Here is a 20,778-nt window from a genome sequence, read left to right as displayed (position 1 = left end):
ACCGGCAAATAATAGAATAGCACACAAAGTAACAAATAAAAAATTGACCTCATTATTAGAAATCAAGTTATTGAAGATTTGGAATAAATCACGAAATTCGAAACTCCCCGTTATCCAATAAAACCCTAAAATGCCTAATAATAAACCAAAATCGCCAACACGATTAGTTACAAACGCCTTTTGACAAGCCTTTGCTGCAACAGGTCGTGTGAACCAAAATCCTATTAATAGATACGAACATATTCCAACTAATTCCCAAAAAATATAAATTTGTATCAAATTTGAACTAGTAACTAATCCCAACATGGAAGTACTGAAAAAACTCATATAAGCAAAAAATCTCAAATATCCGTGGTCATGAGACATATAATTATCACTATAAATAAGAACCATAATTCCAACAGTAGTGATTAATATTAACATAATAGAAGTAAGCGGGTCGATCAAGTATCCGAATTCTAAAGAAAAATCATTATTGATAATCCAAGACCATACATATTGATAGACATAACTGCTATTTATTTGCTGAATAGACAGATTCATGGAAAAAATCATGACTATACTTAACAATAAAACACTCTGAAAAGACCACATACGACGAAGACTTTTTGTTGCCGTCGGAAAAAGAAGAAGTCCCAACCCTATTAACATAGGAACTGGAAGTGGAAGGAAAGGTATTATCCACGCATATTGATATGTCTGTTCCATAAAAAAAGTTTTTTATTCTTAATTAATTGTTTCCGATTCACCGGATCTTACCTCGTTCGAAAAAAGTCAATAAAAAATCAAGATATGCACTAACTTATTTAATAATTTTAAATAATTTTAGATTAGTATTTATTCTGAGTCTTTTCAGAATCGTTCAAATCAAATATTCAAAACAAGAAGTTACAATTGGTCAAATGAGATGACCAAGTTAGATATAAAAATGAATACTTATAACATGAAAATGCAAATCTAAATTATTATTACGAGAAATTCTCGTAATAATAATTTAGATTCATAGAGCAAGGATAAAAAATTACGCTAAAAAGAGTACTTGATGCTGATATGAATTATAGGATTAACTAAGGTCATCGGTCTAATGAAATAAAAACTCTTGAGTTTAGTTAGTTTCTTTCAACGCATTAACTAATTCATTATGGGATTGATTGTTTTCCATTTCAATCAAAACGATTTCTTAGTAAACGTTAGAATATTATAGATCTAAAATGAACTTTTTTTATCGAGAAAGGGTAAAAAACGCCTGAGATATTTTTTTATCAAACCACGTATCCTTTAACAAATTTATTAGTAATCTGATTCGAATTTCAAAATTGAATTTAGGTGTATTCTTTTCTCGAGTTTGACTAAAAAAAGACTCAAGTTTTTTAGTAGGCAAAAGTTTACAATTGAGGTATTTTATTAGTTGTAAATAAAGTCTAGAATGACGAAAATCAAGGTCTTTTAGGTTCTTTCTTTATTTTTATTAAATCATTAAGTTTCATTTCTATGACCTAGCAGATTCTAAAGATATAAATTTGAGAGGAGAACTAAGAGTTCCAAACCAAAAATTTTTGGTTTGACAAATCTTGTATGGAATCAAAATTTTATTATTTCGAGTAATTTTTGATCCAATTTAACGGATCTTTTACATATCTATATTTCTTTTTTATGAAGAGAATATTATTTATAGAAAAAATAGATAATGAATAAGAAATAATAATTTGTTTTGAATAATAGATGTCTTTCACATCCAACTATAACAATGATTTTCAAATGGCAGTTCCAAAAAAACGTACTTCTATATCAAAAAAGCGTATTCGTAAAAATATTTGGAAAAGGAAAGGATATTGGGCGGCGTTAAAAGCTTTGTCATTAGGGAAATCTCTTTCTACTGGGAATTCCAAAAGTTTTTTTGTGCGACAAACAAATAAGTCCTAAAATATTGGAATAATCGGAATGGATTTGACTCACAAATTTGGCTCAATACTTTTTGAATATGAAATTAACAATGGGCAGTCCCTATTCTAATCAATAAGAAATAGACCAGTACAAGATTTTTTATTTCTTTGTAGTATATTTTCACTAATATTTTTATGGTGGGGAGTCTTATTTTCCCCATCGACCTTTACAATAATGAACAATTTTTCTCTTTCTCGGGAAGGGCAGATATAATATTTTTAGTTCAAATTAATGGATTGTTGAAACTAATAGATTACATGGTAAAAAATTTTGGATAACTTTATGACTTCTTAATTTATAATTTTTTATAATTTTTAGTAATTACTATATGAAATGGATTTACCATATATCTCCAATTTTGAGCCCAATTAATAAAAGAACTCCATTGTTGAGATATTATGTATAACTAATCTGTCAATGTACAAATAATGTGTCAATTTGAAGTAATCCAAAATAACCTATTTTGGATTCATTGAGAAAATTTATTTTTTGTTTGAAATTTATGAAATCAGATAAACGAGAAATAATGAAGTATCAATAAAAGTAAAAAATGAAAACAGTTTTTTTATTCTATCGAGAGAATAATCTACTTACAAAAGTTGGATTTTAGAATAGGATAAACTATGTCAAAGCCCTAAGATAAGATAAATAAACAGATAAGATAAATAAACGGACACCCTAATAAATGAAACTAATGAACCTTCAAATTGACTTTTGAACTCATTTTTTTTTATCAATTTGAGTGTTGACTAAAAAACTTATTTGATTGAATTGACTTGTTCAATATCGACGATTGAATATAAATAGGCTATTATTAGTTCGAGTAAGCCGCTATGGTGAAATCGGTAGACACGCTGCTCTTAGGAAGCAGTGCTAGAGCATCTCGGTTCGAGTCCGAGTAGCGGCATGACATATTCTAAAAGATATCCAATAGATCCTATAATAAAAATTAATTAAATTCCCGATTTCTAATTCTTAATTAATATTAATTTAGGGGATTCCCTCCCTTTTTTTTTTCATTTTTATGATATTTTCAACTTTAGAGCATATATTCACTCATATTTCCTTTTCAATTGTTTCAATTGTAATTATAATTCATTTGATAACCTTATTGGGCAATGAAATCATAAAACCATATGATTCGTAAGAAAAGGGGATGATAGTTACTTTTTTATGTCTAACAGGATTATTAATCACTCGTTGGATTTATTCGGGCCATTTCCCACTAAGTGATTTATATGAATCATTAATTTTTCTTTCATGGAGTTTCTCCCTTATTCATATAGTCCCTTATTTCAAAATAAGAAAAAATTATTTAACCGAAATAACTGCCTCAAGTACTATTTTTACCCAGGGCTTTGCTACTTCGGGTCTTTTAACTGAAATACGTAAACCCACAATATTAGTACCTGCTCTACAATCGGAGTGGTTAATAATGCATGTAAGTATGATGATATTGAGCTATGCGGCTCTTCTTTGTGGATCCTTATTATCAGTAGCACTTCTAGTCATTACATTTAGAAAGATTTTTTATAGTTATAAAAGTAATAATTTCTTAAAATTAAATGAGTCTTTTTCATTTGGTGAAATCCAATACAAGAATGAAAGAAACAATATTTTTAAAAAAAATTACTTTTTGTCTGCTAAGAATTATTACAAGGCCCAATTGATTCAACAATTAGATTATTGGAGTTATCGCGTGATTAGCCTAGGATTTATATTTTTAACCATAGGTATTCTTTCAGGAGCAGTATGGGCTAATGAAGCATGGGGATCATATTGGAGTTGGGATCCAAAGGAAACTTGGGCCTTTATTACTTGGATCGTATTCGCAATTTATTTGCATATTCGAACAAATAAAAATTTTCAGGGGGCAAATTCCGCAATTGTGGCGACTCTAGGCTTTCTTATAATTTGGATATGCTATTTTGGGGTAAATCTATTAGGAATAGGGCTACATAGTTATGGTTCATTTACGTTAACCTCTAGTTAAATTCCAGAAAAGTTCTTACGAATACAAACGGAATACGGTGTATATAAAACACCTTGTGTCAACCGGCGACAACCGTGTGAATCAAGTCAAGTAGTGTAGTGATTCACACGGTTCTCGCAAAGACCAAGTATATTGGGTGAAAATTCAAATTCATATTTTGTTTTTACTTTATTTAAGATTTAAGAGAATAAAAATTTAAGATTTAAGAGAATAAAAATCCTTCTTCTTTTTTCTTTTCATTAGTCAACCAACTCTTAAAAATCATAGGAGTTTTTTTCTTTAAGAAAACTATCTATAAAAATAATTAGATAGAATACCTTCAACCTTGTCAACTGATAGTGAAAGAACAAAATCCGGATACATACCAATACCTATTACAGGTAGAAAAATGGAGATCGAAACAAATAACTCGCGCGGTCCAGAATCAAAAACATAAGCGTTTGGAGTATTAAATAACTTATATCCATAGAACATCTAGCGTAACATAGGTAATGAATAAATAGGAGTTAATATCATTCCAATTGCCATTACAAAAGTGATGGCAATTTTAGGCATTAAAAGATATTTTTGGCTGGTAATTATTCCTAAAAAGACTATAACTTCTGCAACAAAACCACTCATACCCGGTAATGCAAGCGAAGCCATGGAAAAACTACTGAACATCGTAAATATTTTTGGCATGGGGATAGCTACTCCGCCCATTTGGTCGAGATAAACAAGACGTATTCTATCATAACTCGTTCCTGCCAAGAAAAAAAGTGCAGCACCAATAAACCCATGAGAGATTATTTGTAAAATAGCTCCATTGAGTCCCGTATCGGTTATAGAAGCAATTCCTATAAGTATGAAACCCATATGAGATACGGAGGAATAGGCTATTCTTTTTTTTAAATTGCGTTGGCCGGGAGATGTTGAAGCTGCATAGATTATTTGTATTGTACCTACTATCATCAACCAAGGAGAAAATATAGAATGAGCGTGTGGTAATAATTCCATATTAATCCGAATCAATCCATACGCTCCCATTTTTAATAAAATTCCGGCTAGAAGCATACAAGTACTGTAATGTGCCTCTCCGTGGGTATCTGGTAACCATGTATGTAGGGGTAGAATCGGTAATTTGACAGCAAAAGCAATAAAAAATCCAATATAGAATATTATTTCCAAAGCCACAGGATACGATTGATTCACTGATGTTTCAAAATTTAATGTTGGTTCATTAGAACCAGATAAACCGACACCCAGAACTCCCATTAAGAGAAAAATGGAACCTCCCGCCGTGTATAAAATAAATTTTGTGGCTGAGTAGAGACGTTTCTTTCCTCCCCACATGGATAGAAGTAGATAAACCGGAATTAATTCTAATTCCCACATGATGAAAAAAAGTAAAAGGTCCCGAGAAGAAAATGATCCTATTTGACCACTGTACATTGCTAACATCAAGAAATGGAATAATCGAGAATCCCGAGTAACAGGCCAGGCTGCTAAAGTAGCTAAAGTAGTGATAAATCCTGTTAATAAAACGGGTCCTATAGACAGTCCATCTATTCCTAATTTCCAACGGAAATCAAAAAAATTGATCCATTTATAATCCTCTACTAGTTGGATTAATGGATCGTCCAATTGAAAATGATAACAGAATGCATAGGTTGTTAGAAGAAGTTCTAACATGCATATACATATAGTATACCACCTAATGACCCTATTTCCTTTATGTGGAAGAAATAAAATAAAGGAACCCGCAAATATTGGTAAAACTACAATTATTGTTAACCAAGGAAATTTGTTCGTGGTAAAGACAAGATACACTTGGACCAGAAAAACCTATGCCCAAAAATAAGATATTTTTGAGCACAGGTTTTGGCGGTAAAAAAAAATGGGCTCAAGTAGGGTTTTATGTAACGTATTAATAAGCTATACCCATGCTGCGGGTTGTTTCATGCCATAAATAAACTCGAACACTCAAGAAATCTGTTGGGCAGGCGGATTCACATCTCTTACAACCGACACAATCCTCTGTTCTTGGAGCGGAAGCTATTTGTTTGGCTTTACATCCATCCCAAGGTATCATTTCTAATACATCCGTGGGACAGGCTCGGACACATTGCGTACACCCGATACATGTATCATAAATCTTTACTGAATGTGACATTGGATCTATCCATTTTTGAACGTGAGAAGGTTTCAATCTAGTAAATTGATAAATGAATTATATATTTAAATACTAGATGAATCGATGAGTTCCCCGAGTTTTTTTTATTAATCTACTTCTGGATTGACAGCGCCAAAATACTTTGATTTCGTATATTTGTGATAACATGAGGATACCTTACGTGGCAGACATGCTAATTTGAATTAATTATTAATTTATGAAAATTCTAATTTATATGATAATATTACTTATTCAACAAATTCGATTGATTTATACGAGTTGATTTTCTGTTACGATAAATTGATGAAACAATAGCGAGTCCAATAGCAGCTTCAGCAGCTGCAATAGCTATAACAAAAATGGAGAAAATGGCTCCTTTTAATTGACGACTATCAAAAAAATCCGAAAATGTTACAAAATTGAGATTAACCGCATTTAATATAAGTTCAAGACACATAAGAGCCCTAACCATATTTCGACTTGTAATCAATCCATATAGACCGACATGTTTATCTGTGATAACCATCACATTATAGGATTTTATTATGCTTTTATAAGTGATCAAATCATTTCAAAAACTCTTTTAAAGTTATGTTACTTTGTTGGTTATAAAACTCTGTTTTTAAAGTACAATCATAACTCGGTAGATAATCGAGTCTTTTCTACAAATCAGAGACGGTTCAAAACAAACATACTAGTAAACTATAATAGGTATAGTTTAGGGGTTCAGAACATACAATAACAAGAACAGGGAGGAACATACAAAAACAAGAACAGAAGGACCATACGATAACAAGAACAAGATAACAATAATGTGAAACCACTACTTCACGGCTTAGCAATATAATTGTTAGGTCACGTTTTGTAACCAGAGTCTCCTGGAGAGAGAGCATGAGTTTGTGTATAGATCTATATGGGACTGACAAGCCCGCATCCCGACTGTTCGCTACAGTTTGGCCGGTAGGCCAAGGGGTGACAAATGTCACATCAGTTTCGACGCCAGAAGGTCGCCGTGCTAAACACTTGTCTATCAGTATGGTTATAACCTCATCACATTTTAACCTTAATTAACAAACTAGTTTTAAGGTAGTTAGTGGTCAGTAGTTACTTTATACAACACTACTGTACACTTTCATTTTCCCATTACATTCATATAGTGATCTTCTCACATAAAAGGTAATGCAAACTATTTTCTAGTAAAGATAGTCTTAAACTTAGGAAAGCTTACATCATTACAAAAGACAAACAAAACAGTCGAGCCTTAGTTAGAAGGGGGATCATGATTTTGTAAATCATGTTTTGGAGATCTTGGGAGACTCTGATTTTAAATCATGTTTTGGAGATCATGATTTTGTAAACACTTTTGTAAATAAATGGGTTGTTTTTGATCTTGGGAGACTCTGATTTTAAATCATGTTTTTGAGATCATGATTTTGTAAACACTTTTGTAAATAAATGGGTTGTTTTGAAAAGTTTAAAATTTGTCGAAATTTTTGGAATGTTGCATCCGTGTTATTAAGCAGCTCATCCATATTGATCAATGTACTTTCACTTACCAACGTGCTTTGCTTTTTCAGTCAAATGAGAACCATAGAACTCATAAGCATTGCACAGAAACAAGAATGTGTCAACTTAACACGATAAGTTATCATCCTCAAGTCGTGTACTAGTGATAACTAAAAGGTTTATTTTTCAATTGACTCCTAAAACTCTCATGATCAATAAGACTCCCACTAACTTTTTGACATATAAGTTTTTCTCTCAAGGAACATTCCTTGACAAACTAAAACAAATATTCGAAAGTTTGTATGGATTCTCGACAAGAACAAACTTCATAGAAATGGTCTTCGTTTGTCATTTGTTTTGACCAAAACATCACAACTTCCAATTCCAAATGTGCTAGAGTAAGAAAACAATATTACTCCACATTTCATGATGTGTTTTAAACCTACTTAGTATAAATAAGTTTCAAGATATGATGTGTAGTAACTAGAGCATGGCTCTAAAACTTGATTAGAAACAAAGTATGACTCATCTCTCGATTGAACCATTTCAACAATATTCAATTCCTCTTTTTAGTTAACCAATTGCACTAAGATGTTCTTCGAGGATCAATTGTGATATAGTTCCACAATCATCAAGATGATCATAAAACATGATGCTAAAGTACTCTCCTTTCCCTTCATATTGGAGAAAATCTTATCTTTCTACCTAATAGATTCTTCATATCCATTCTGCTACTCTTTGAAACTTTTTTAAATCATTAGGATTATGCTTAATCTTATAAACACAACCATATTTACTGAAACATCAGTAAATCATGACGAATAAAATTATCGTCATTTATGGTAGATCTAAATAGTCCATATCAACATGTACTATATCTATTAGCCCTTCACTTTGACTCACATAAACATGTGATCAATGAATTAGTCATAATCTTCCAACGATCAAGATTCTCATACATCAGGCAATTCAAATTGCATGACTCCAAGTCTCTGTCCAATTGAAACTTGGGTGATGAGGATTCCTTATCAACTAGTCAATTATGACATTATCACAAGCAATATAACAAGAATCAAATCCATAATTAATATTGCTAATAATAGAAATGCAACCGACATTTTCATTAAATGCCATTGAAAATATAAAGAAAACCAACTAGATAAACCAAAATTTCACTTTTATTGACAATAAATGAAAATTTGGGAACTTTTCCTTACAATGCATAAAAATGAAAACTATGTTACTAGACATTTCCTAAGTAATGTATTAAACTATCATAAATCCTAAGCAGCAGCTTCCAAAATCTGATCATCGAACAATGCGACCGAAGTCCATCTCTCACAATCAGATTCAACTCAATCTTCTTAAGTTTCCTTCTTTCTCTTAGATCCTACAAAACATCAAAATGTGATCATCACATCATGTATTAAGAGTCTATGGATAGGAAATTGTTAAGATAATGGAGTTAGATAATGGATATACCTAAAGTAGAGTCACATGACTTGACTTTACCATCCCTAAGATCTTTCAGGTAGTTTGGGAAGCTTCGCAACCAATGTCCCTTCAATTGGCAATAAAGACATATGGACTTTTTAGGGTTAGCATATGGAACTATCTCAAAACTAGCCTTTCTCTTTACCATACGATCAAACAGTTTAACCTTGGCCACTCCCTTTCCATTGGGAAGAGAAATTTTTTTGGGACCACCATTTTCACCATTGTTAATGTCCATGGAAATTTTGGAATTAGATCCTTTAAACACTTTTTCTTTACTTGTGCTCTTAAGCATTTCTGCTTCAGCAACAATCAACATATGAGTCAGATCAATTAGGGTCACGTCGAGGTTGGTCATATAAAAGTTCTCAATGAACTATTCATATGACTTAAGAAGCGAAAGGAGAACTAAATCAATGGCTTGCTCCCTTGGGAAAACGACACCTATATATCCAGTTTGTTAATGTGAGATTTCATTTCCAGAACCTGCGCACTCACAAATTTTCCATCTTGATATCTACATGCCAATAGGGCTTGAGTAGTTTTCGTATCTTTCAACTCGGGGATAACGTGATATAGGGAGAGTCACTAGAGGAGGAGGAGGAGGAGGAAGAGGTGAAGAAGCATGACGTCCAGTTCCACCATTTTCCAAAGAAGAAAAAACATTTTCACCTTGATCTGAAAGTGGAAGATCATCTTCTAAAGAAGAGGAAAGCCATTTCCACAAGAATAAGAAAGACCATTGTTGTCATGACACGATATCTATAATGGGAGAAAAGAGAATTCAAGTTAGTTGATTTTAATCTATAATTATTAACCCATAAATTTTAAATTAAGGTTAGGATCCATATTTTCGCTTCAGACTTTGAAGAGGGATGTCGTAATTAAATTCGAATCTATTTTCGGTAGGTAAGGCTTTTACCAATTTCAATCTTATGAAACTCCTAGATCTTTTAAGACTCATTGAATATAATCAATGACATGTTTAATCTTAGATTATGCTCTCACTTTTGTGACTGTGATGCCGAGGATCACAAACGAGATGTGAACAACCATGCAAATTAGCTTGTCACTCTCGATATCATTTATCATCTCGTTTTAATGTGTCGGTTAACCACATACGCTCTATTAATCAATGATAATTTTCGAGACACCCACTACCACTCTCTATTAGTCCCCCATTAGTATGTCGGTTAACCACACACGCTCCACTAACAACTTACAAAGTGTAATGTGCAATTTCATGGAATAGCATACAAATTCACATTTTTCCTAAAGTAGCCAAGAATGAGATTTTTAAAAATAGTTTAGTTACTTTTTAATCGCATTGTACATATTAATGAGAATTAATTGTCTTATCAAACCCATTTGGCTAACAACCCTCCACCATACAAGAGAGCGGTGGGTAAGAATGGATAAAAAAATGGAGGTCATTTTATAGCCCACATCCTTAAACTCTCCTTATAGTATGGTTTTGTGAATAAGGCGTACTAGCGGTTCAACTGACTTTTCTTATACATATAATATATAATAACCTTTTAATTATATACATAGTATAAGCTGTATTTTAAAACATTTTAAAATTGCAAGGGTTTAATCTTTTAATAACTTAAACTTTTAATTTAGTTAAATTTGAACCTTTTATGGATTTATTAATTATCTTTTAATATTTCACTTAATTAAATTAATAGTAATATCCATAAGGATGTATTTTGAACTTTTCAAAATACCAAATATTATTTAACATTAATTATTAAGTTTAGATAATATCTAGATTTATTATTTATACGCTTAAAAGACCAATCATATTAATCAACAAAGCAGTAATCAAGTCAAATAATTATATCCTAACTTCAAGGCTTTTATTGTATCATCTTAGATACACCAAAAGTGGATTTGGAGGATAAGTATAGCAAGTAATTATCAAACAAAAGTAGATGAGGAAAAAAATCTTCAAAAAATCAGACCTAAGCTGAGCTCACGTCGTGAGTTGCGACAAATCCAAAAACAGGTTTCTTCTTTCTTTCGATCGATTCATTAATGTGCAAAGATATGAAAGATAGCTCTTGTATCTGATACCACCGATGAGTTTTAGAGTTACAACTACAATGCCTTAAGCGGAAAAACTATCAAACAATTAAATGATTAGGACACATGCAACCTAATAAAGATCTATGTCTTTCACATATAGGCAACATACTATGAATTGCCATCCTATAAAACTTCCCTAACAAGAAACTTGCCTTGAAGATTGTTATAGCAATCAATCTTGAATTCCTTTTTCAAAATGTTTGGTAGCAAGCACCACAAGTGTCATGTCTTTGATGGTTCACACACAAGACCAGCAACTAAGGATTATGGATAGGGAGGAGGTGATTTTCGGCCAAAACTCTTCTAAGATATGAGGTTCCGATTTTAGGAGGGTTAAGGCCCTTTATATAGGTGAGGTAGCTTAGAGCCAAAGCTAGGGTTTAAGGAGGAAACCTTAATCCCTTTGCTTGCTGACCAAGCAACTTTAGGCCCTCCCATCCAAGAGCCTTGGACAAAAATTCTAGGCTCTTCCTTAGAAATTTTCGTCCACCTCTCCAAAGGAGATTCTAGAGCCTTCTTTCCTCAACTACCGATAAATAACCAAATAAACCCTGCACTTTTAATTAATCCAATTAATCCCAAAATTAATTTTCATTAATTTCTAATTAATTATTAATTAAATAATATGATTTTTAATTAATATATTATTTTCATAACACATTAATAAATCAATTATTTCAATTTATTATTCAAATAATAAATTAACCTCTCTCTCCAAAATGATCATGTTCAATTGTTAGGTTTGAGGGCAACCCAAAATAACTGTGCTACTATCAAATCAAGTATATACCAATTATAGTTATGAGCTTAGACACCTAATGCAACAGGTGAGAAGGTGGGGTAGGGTTTTTTTCTTTTTAAAATTAATAACAATAATAAAAACATTAAATCCATCGGAAAATAAATACACAATGGGCATTATACTCATTTCAGATCCGACATGGACTAAACCCGCAATAAAACCATTTGTTAGGGATGAAGCGTAAAACTTTTAACAACACGAGAGACGATCTAAGTTAATTTTTGAAAATAGGAACTAAACATGAGTTTTGATGGGTTTTGGTCCTAATAACATCCTATGTGCTCATACAAACCCTAATGCTTGGATCTAGGTTTCTCTATTGTACATGCAAGTTATCCAAGACTATAAACCCTAATTCTAGCATTCAAGTAATCATATTAACATGAGAATAGGTTTAAGATATTACCTTGATTGTTATGTAGCAATAACAATCACAAATCTCCTTGTATTGACTTTAGAAAGCTTAGAGTCACAAATGTCACTCCTCTAATGGTTCACAAACACCATAAGCAAGAGGATGAAGAGGAGAGAGGATGGAGGCTGCCCAAAAACATCTACAAACCCTAGAACAAGTCTTAGCCACGTTTTTGGTCCATAAGGGTACTATATATAGTTAGGCAATTAGGGTTATCTAACAAGGAAACCCTAATTTGGATGCTTAAGCCCTAAGCAACCCATGGACTCATTTAATTAAGGCCTTGGACGATTTCCTTATGGGCTTCCCCATAGAATTCGTCCACTCCTTAATATAAGGCAATCCATGGCCCAAATTGCAATTATCTTATAATTACAATTCCGGTCCCTTAAGTTTAATTAATCTCTTTTAGTCACAAAACTAATTACCAATTAATTATTGACTAATATTAATTAAACAATATGATTTCTCCTTTAATATATTATTCTCATAACATATTAACAAATCATATTTTAATCCTTTTTCTCCATAATTCATCCTATCAAGTTGCTTTGGTGAAGGCAACCCAAAAGGACCATGCACCATCGGGTCAAGTACATACCAAAATAGTTATGGACTTAGACACTAATCCAACAGTCTCCCACTTGGATAAGTCTAATAATTATTATGCGTATGACTTCAGATCCTGATCTGCAATCTTAGCTTTCCAAAGCCGCTGTCAACTCTGATCCTATCAGATACGCGTGTCCTTAGATAAAGGATCATATATTCTTCCATTCTAGATATCATATGAGATATGATTTCAAATCATTCTCTTTGTACTATATCTCGATTCCCGATTTATGACGACTGACTAATTGAACAAATCAAATTAGCCCTAGCCCGGCCGAGCATTTACGTTTGTCATCACTAAATCATCGAGGAGCCCAAAGATATCGCTTTTATCCTACTTTGGATAAAAGGAACAGATAAACTTTGATTCAATGCTCGCTTGCACTCACTCACCGAATTACACACAACAATATGTTTTATAACACCAAGTTACTAGTGCGTTTACATATTATCAATGTGCAACCGATTTGCAAGATACAACTCACACATCTCGGTTTCAAGAATATAAGATGTTATTGTCTCACCAATCACTCGTGATACAATTCATGGAGTGATCCAAGTGAGCGTGGGTTTAATCCAATGCTCAAATCATATTCATAAGCACTCATGAACGTTGCAGCAAACATTTGCTTATGTCTAATACTCTTTTAGACAATCCACACACCAATTCACGGCAGTCTTCATTCATATCTACTTCCAACATATGAACGACTGTGGCCCGTTCGAATAATTCGATTATTCTTAATAAATTCAATTATTCTGGAAGTCAAAACATGCAAATGTGAAACACAAGAATAATACTAATCTCATATGGCCTCAAAGCTTTGAGTATAAATAAAACTCCTTTTATTTATCACCATATCGATTACTCATTATTTGTCGTTTTGGGTAATCAACTTCTTACTTGAATTATTATACTTGTCCCATGCTCTTAGCATGTACACAATGTTTACCTATGGTTCTTACTTTTGTGAAATAGATCAAATTGAACACATTTCCAATAAATCTCATTTCACAACTCCAAATCCTTTTTCATAAGTGTGAGAATATCAAATTCTTGTTACTTATAAAATATATTAGATTCTAACATTTTATGCAATGATACTTTCATAATATCACTGCACCAAAGTCACAAAGACTATTGCCAATGAAATTACAAAGTCCTTTAATGGAGATTGTTACAAGACAATTCCTTAGGTATGATGTCTCTCACTCAAAGTACATTCCTTTGAACATCCTTTTGCATAAAAGTTTCTAATCTAGACATAGATTTTCAATATTCAATTCCCAGTATGGACACGTTTCCATATTTTCCATATGACAACTCATTCTTAATAGAATCTTGTCTATTCATAATAATGTCGATATGGTCCATCCAATACGGAAACATTTCCATATTTTCCAATACTATACTTCCAACTACTCACAAGCGACCAATCATCGTCGAACTTTGGATTGTCCTTTTGATAATTGTTTAATTATTTTAGTCAAAACCAATTCTAGTCCCTTTTCCCTCTAAATGCGCTCGACATTTGGAAAATTTTAGAATGGTCAAACATTAAAGCATTTGCAATCGATCCTATACCCGAAGCATATGGGACACGACGCATAATGTTTTATTTGCTATGTTCTCAAAATTCGAATTGTGAAGAGGAATGCCGTAATCATAATCGAAATTTTAAGAACACACTATTTACCTTTGACTAAATTTATTAACATTCCACAACCTGAGCCTTTAGATTTGAAATGAAGCATAATATTCTCTCCCTTAATTATAGCAAAACAACTTTACAACCCTTACGACTTTGCAAGGTATAACTCTTGTTTTCTATAATTAATATTGCCAACTTGCAATACGTGCCTTAATAATCATACAATCATAACATTTATGCTCCCACTATCATGATGATTATTATAAACATAACATTTATACTCCCACTAGCTTTGACATGTATTTAGAAACCAGCTTAACTTCTAGAAAATCAATACTTATTGAATTTCTTAAGTTCATGTTTCTAATACTTAGTGCTTTGATAATCTTTTATCAACGCTTCTTGAACTTATACACCTTTTCCTTAGATAGTTTATATGTGTGTCTAAACAATTAAGACTAATTGCCAGACCTCACAATTCAAATCATGGAAAGGGATACCGTAACCATAATTGAATTTGAGAATGCAATTTTACAATCACTATCTTCTTAAAATCTTTCTTAGTGAAAGCATTTCCTCACAATCATTTTCATGAAGGAGGAAATCTTATGACACTTAGATTTAAACGGTGTATTTGTTCCTATCCATGTGAATTTTTCAAAACCAAAGTTTACGACAAATTCAAACTCATATGGATCGAACTTTCTTAATCTTGATTTCTTGACTTATGGTAGCACAACTGCCCACCATGTCTTCCAAGCAGTTAACCAGCTCACCTTTTCTTATCAATGTACTTTTCATTGATCAAGGTCCTTGCCTTTTATGCACTCAAATGAGAACTCATAGGACTCACATGCATAATTAACTCGATCGGATCGGCACAGAAACAAAATAATGTCAACACGATAGGTTGTAAACCTTAACTCGTGTGCTAGTGATGATCGATAAGGTTTATTTGATTTGTTCTTGAAACCTTTCAAGACCATTAAGACTCCCACTGACTCCTTGACATATAAGATTCTATTGTCAAAACATTTCTTGACAAACAAATATTCAAGAGTTAGTGTAGCTTTTATCAAAAATCTTGATAAATTGGTCCTAGTTGGTCTTTGTCTTATCCAAGACATCACAACTTTCCACATGTGATGAATGTTACAAACCTTCTTAATACTTTTCACTCAATGTCACAATCTTAACTTTAAGACTTGTTATTGGAACGAAGTATGATAGACTTCTCGATTTAACCATTTCTTCAATTCTTGATTCCTCTTCTTAGACATACAATTGTACTAAGACTCACTTAGAGGATCAATTGAGATATGGTTCTTAATCATTAAGACCTATCATAAAGCATAAAAGCTACTCTCCCTTCTTCTTATAATGGAGAAACTTTTATCTTTCTGCCTACATGATTCTTCTTATTCGTTTTTCTATTGATTTAAACTTTTTTTTTTCAATCAATTCATAATTACACTTAATCTTGTAAGTATAATCATATTTACTAAACCTTTAGTAAATCATGACGAATATCATTGTTACTCTTATGATGGACTTGATGAACACGCAACTTTGTGTGCTTGATCTCCTAGTCCTTCACTTGACACTTTGTCAATGAAATTGTCTAATTTCCAAATATGAAATTTCTCATTCATCATGCAACTAAGTTGCGTGATTCCAAATTTCTGTCCAATTGAAACTTGGGCGATGAGAAACTCTCCCTATTTGGTAAATTCTCGACTTTCCATAAATAAGAACCAAATCTATTATTGCTAATAATAGAAACATTCAAACACCAATTTTTCATATACGCCATTGCAAGGATAAATAAATAATATAAAATCAAAATTTATTTTATTGCGGAAAAATTTTGTCCTTACAATGCAATTCATTGAAAAACTATGCTAATACATATTTCTTAGCAATCTAATTATAACTCTAAGTAGTAGCTCAAGAATCTAATCTTCGAGAAATGCCATCGAAATCCATTCCTTCACGGTAAGATTCTGCTCACTTCTTCCCTTAAGCTTCCTTTCTTTTCTTCGATCCTACAAAACATCAATTCTAATCTTATCACATTATGTATTAAGAATCTAGAATAGAAGCTTAAAAGAGTTAGTCAATGGATTTTACCTAAAGCAGAGCCATACGTTTCGACTCTCCCATCTCTTAGATCTCTTAGGTAAATAAGGCAGCTTCGTCTCCAATGCCCCTTCTCTTGGCAGTAAAAGCAAATAGACTCTTTTGGAACAGCACATGGAACTACTTCAGACATTGCCTTTCTCTTATGATCAAACTTTTCGATCATAGCATGTCTTTCGTTGCCATTGTCTATATCCATAGAGGTCTTGAAGGCAGATTCACCAATCAAATTTGCTTTTCTATTGCGCCAAACCATTGCTGATTCAGCAGCAATAAGCATATAGGTGAGATCTATAAGGGTCACGTCGCGGTTCATCATATAGTACTCTCTTACGAACTCACTATATGAGTTAGGAAGTGACTGAAGAACCCAATCAACAGCCATTTCCTCACAGACAATGGATCCCAACATTCTTAACCTATCAATGTGTGACTTCATCCCTAGGACGTGTGCACACACCGAATTTCCTTCTTTATGTTTACTTGCCAAAAGGGCTTGAGTGAGTTTGAACTTTTCAAGCCTTCGAACTTGTGGGTTAGGGAGAATAATTGGAGGAGGTGGAGGAAGTGAAGCATGATCTCTTGTTCCTCGGTGGAATCGTGGAATATCATCTTCATGTGGAATGCTTGTTCCACGGGATTTGGGAAGACCATAGTTGTCGAACTTTGACATCTACAAAACGGGAGAAACAAATTCAAGTTAGTTGATAGATAGAGTCCTTAGTAAATCACCCAAATGAGATACTAAGGCTAGGACCCAACACAATATGCTACAACCTAGAAAAGGGATGCCGTAATCTAGTTGCAGAATATTTGAAGGTAAGTGAATGACGATTCACTAATTTCCACCATGAAAAACGAAAAAAGAAATTTAAGTTTTAAATCTATGAAAACTCCTAGATCCTATGAGATTCATTGAACATTTCAATGGCATGTTTAAATCTCGATATGCCCCTCTTGTTTGTGACTGGGATGCCGAGGATCACAAAGCGGGTGTGAATAACCATGCAAACTTACATGGTGCCCTCACATGTTACAGTCACCTATTCGATGTGCCGGTAAACCACACACGCTCCACCGAACTATGACAAACATTGAGTCACCCTTTGCTACCTTTTCTTAGAACCATTTAGTGTGCCGGTAAACCACACACGCTCCACTAACGTCTTCGCAAGGGCACAAAGTGTAATTTCATGGAATTGCATCAATTCACTTTGCCTAAGTAACCAAGATTAGGAATTTGAAAAACATTTAGTTACTTTAGTAATTCATTATACTTATAATGGAAGGTTTTGTCCTATCCTACCCGTTCGGCTAACGACCCTCCACTAGTCAAGAGTGCGGTGGGTAAGAGTGGATACCCATTCAATCGCCATTTTATAGGCAATTTCCTTAAACACCCCTTATAGACCAGCTTCGTGAATGAGGCCTACTAACGGTAAGACTGACTTTTACTCATACATATATATATATATATATATATATATATATATATATATATATATATATATATATATATATGTATATATATATATATATATATATATATATAATGTTAGACTTTTAATGTTATATATAGTATAGGGTGTATTTTACACTTTTAAAATACTATGTGGTCAAATTTAATAATTACACTTTTAATTCAATTAAATTGTTAACCTAAACTTTTATGGATTTATTAAACCTCTTTTAATTATACACCTTAATTAATTAATAAAACCATATGGGTGTGATTTGAACCTTTTCAAAACAATGCTAGGGTTTTAGAATTTAACATTCCTAATTAAACTTTTAATCAACTTTTAAATTCCAAAACTTGAGGGCAAGTTTTGAAACATTTCAAAACATTAGGGTTTAGAATATAAATATACATCAAAATTAAACTATTAATCAAAATTTAAATTCCAAAACTTGAGGGCATGTTTTGAAATCTTTTTCAAAACATTAGGGTTTCAACTATTTAAATTTCAAAACAACAAAACTTTTTGGGTTCAAATTTAAACTATAAAACCTAAAGGTGAAAGTATGAAACTTTTCAAAGCACAAGGATCAAATAACAAATAATCTAAATTAACATTTAATCACATAATTATCCATATTTGATTTATTTAATGATTTCTTGCAAAACAATTTACCAATTTAATCAAAATAATTAATCAATTATCACATAAGGAAATAAATATTTTATTAATTGATAAATATCTTCAATTAGATCAAGAATATACTCATATATATCATAAAATCGGATTTATATTGATCTAATATGATAAAGGCAAGTATCTCAAAGATAAACAGCAAGAAATCCCGAAAATAGCTCCATCTGACGTTCGAACTCGCCGAGTACCCCCATGGACTCGCCGAGTAGGGGGCAACTCGCCGAGTCCATCATGAGGAACCACAAAAATCGAATTTTTTCAACATACAAGGCATCAATACAGTAGAAACCAATCTAGGCTCTGATACCACTGATGGGTTTTAGTCCTAAGAACATCCTATGTGCTCATACAAACCCTAATGCTTGGATCTAGGTTTCTCTATTGTACATGCAAGTTATCCAAGACTATAAACCCTAATTCTAGCATCCAAGTAATCATATTAACATGAGAATATGCTTAAGATATTACCTTGATTGTTATGTAGCAATAACAATCCCAAATCTCCTTATATTGACTTTAGAAAGCTTAGAGTCACAAATGTCACCCCTCTAATGGTTCACAAACACCATAAGCAAGGGGATGAAGAGGAGAGAGGATGGAGGCTGCCCAAAAACATCTACAAACCCTAGAACAAGTCTTAGCCACGTTTTTGGTCCATAAGGGTACTATATATAGTTAGGCAATTAGGGTTATCTAACAAGGAAACCCTAATTTGGATGCTTAAGCCCTAAGCAACCCATGGACTCATTTAATTAAGGCCTTGGACGATTTCCTTATGGGCTTCCCCATAGAATTCGTCCACTCCTTAATATAAGGCAATCCATGGCCCAAATTGCAATTATCTTATAATTACAATTCCAGTCCCTTAAGTTTAATTAATCTCTTTTAGTCACAAAACTAATTACCAATTAATTATTGACTAATACTAATTAAACAATATGATTTCTCCTTTAATATATTATTCTCATAACATATTAACAAATCATATTTTAATCCTTTTTCTCCATAATTCATCCTATCAAGTTGCTTTGGTGAAGGCAACCCAAAATGACCATGCATCATCGGGTCAAGTACATACCAAAATAATTATGGACTTAGACACTAATCCAACACGTTTTGACACATGCACGATGGACAGTCAGTGTAATTCACCCAAATAAAATTAAGAACAAATTTGGTGATAAAAGATAAAAAGGGGGGGGGGGGGGGATTAAAAGGGTAGAAGTCAAAAGTTAGGGGTTATGTGGCTTAAGATGTGGAAATGTTTTATGTTAGTATGATAATTTAGGAAGGAGTGTTATTCTATGTACCCCCATAATCCATATAATTTCTCACCCTTTTTTTTAATCATTTTATTGTCTTTAAAACCCTTTTTGATTAGACATATTTTGTATTTTTTGTTATTTTTTGTTTTGTCTTTTTGTTATCTTTTTGTTGTTGTTGTTGTTGTTGTTATTGTTATTATTATTATTTAAAAAAAATGATTTGATTGGATGTCTTTTTAATAGTCTTGATGAAAAAAATAATAAAATGATAGTCTTAATGAAAAAATAATATAAAGGTAGTCTGAATGAAAAAAATAATAATATATGAATAGTTTGGACGGATAAATAATACAGAGATAGTCGGAAAAAAATAATACAAAGATAGTCTAAACAAAATAAAATAACACTGATAGTCTAAATGAAAATAAAAATAACACTGATATATATATATATATATATATATATATATATATATATATATATATATATATATATATATATATATATATATATATATATACACTACCTTATAAAAGAAATCTTACTATTTCTATAAA

General features: G+C 32.2%; 2 protein-coding genes across 2 annotated transcripts in view; one reads left to right on the top strand and one right to left on the bottom strand.

The window, feature by feature from the left end:
* The window catches only part of LOC128133214 (photosystem II CP43 reaction center protein-like), a 2,887-nt gene extending 2,275 nt beyond the window's left edge, over nucleotides 1-612 (top strand). The window contains exon 1 of the mRNA XM_052770348.1: nucleotides 1-612. This exon is cut by the window's left edge and continues 2,275 nt beyond it. The gene's annotated coding sequence lies outside the window, so the exon portion shown is untranslated.
* A 2,516-nt stretch (nucleotides 613-3,128) lies between these two features.
* LOC128133213 (NAD(P)H-quinone oxidoreductase chain 4, chloroplastic) lies at nucleotides 3,129-5,830 on the bottom strand. Its single transcript, XM_052770347.1, has one exon. It carries the CDS (start codon nucleotides 5,606-5,608, stop codon nucleotides 4,412-4,414), a length of 1,197 nt encoding a protein of 398 aa, XP_052626307.1. The 5' UTR covers nucleotides 5,609-5,830; the 3' UTR covers nucleotides 3,129-4,411.
* Between the last annotated feature and the right edge of the window lie 14,948 nt (nucleotides 5,831-20,778).

Source organism: Lactuca sativa, chromosome 4 (assembly GCF_002870075.4).
Source record: "Lactuca sativa cultivar Salinas chromosome 4, Lsat_Salinas_v11, whole genome shotgun sequence".
NCBI lineage: Eukaryota > Viridiplantae > Streptophyta > Magnoliopsida > Asterales > Asteraceae > Lactuca > Lactuca sativa.
The sequence above is the reverse complement of the archived record's forward strand: the minus strand, read 5'-3'. Positions and strand labels throughout refer to the sequence as shown.

What these genes read in the sequence shown, in the direction of transcription:
- LOC128133213 (XM_052770347.1), bottom strand. Translation starts at nt 5,608, where the DNA reads ATGTTAGAACTTCTTCTAACAACCTATGCATTCTGTTATCATTTTCAA.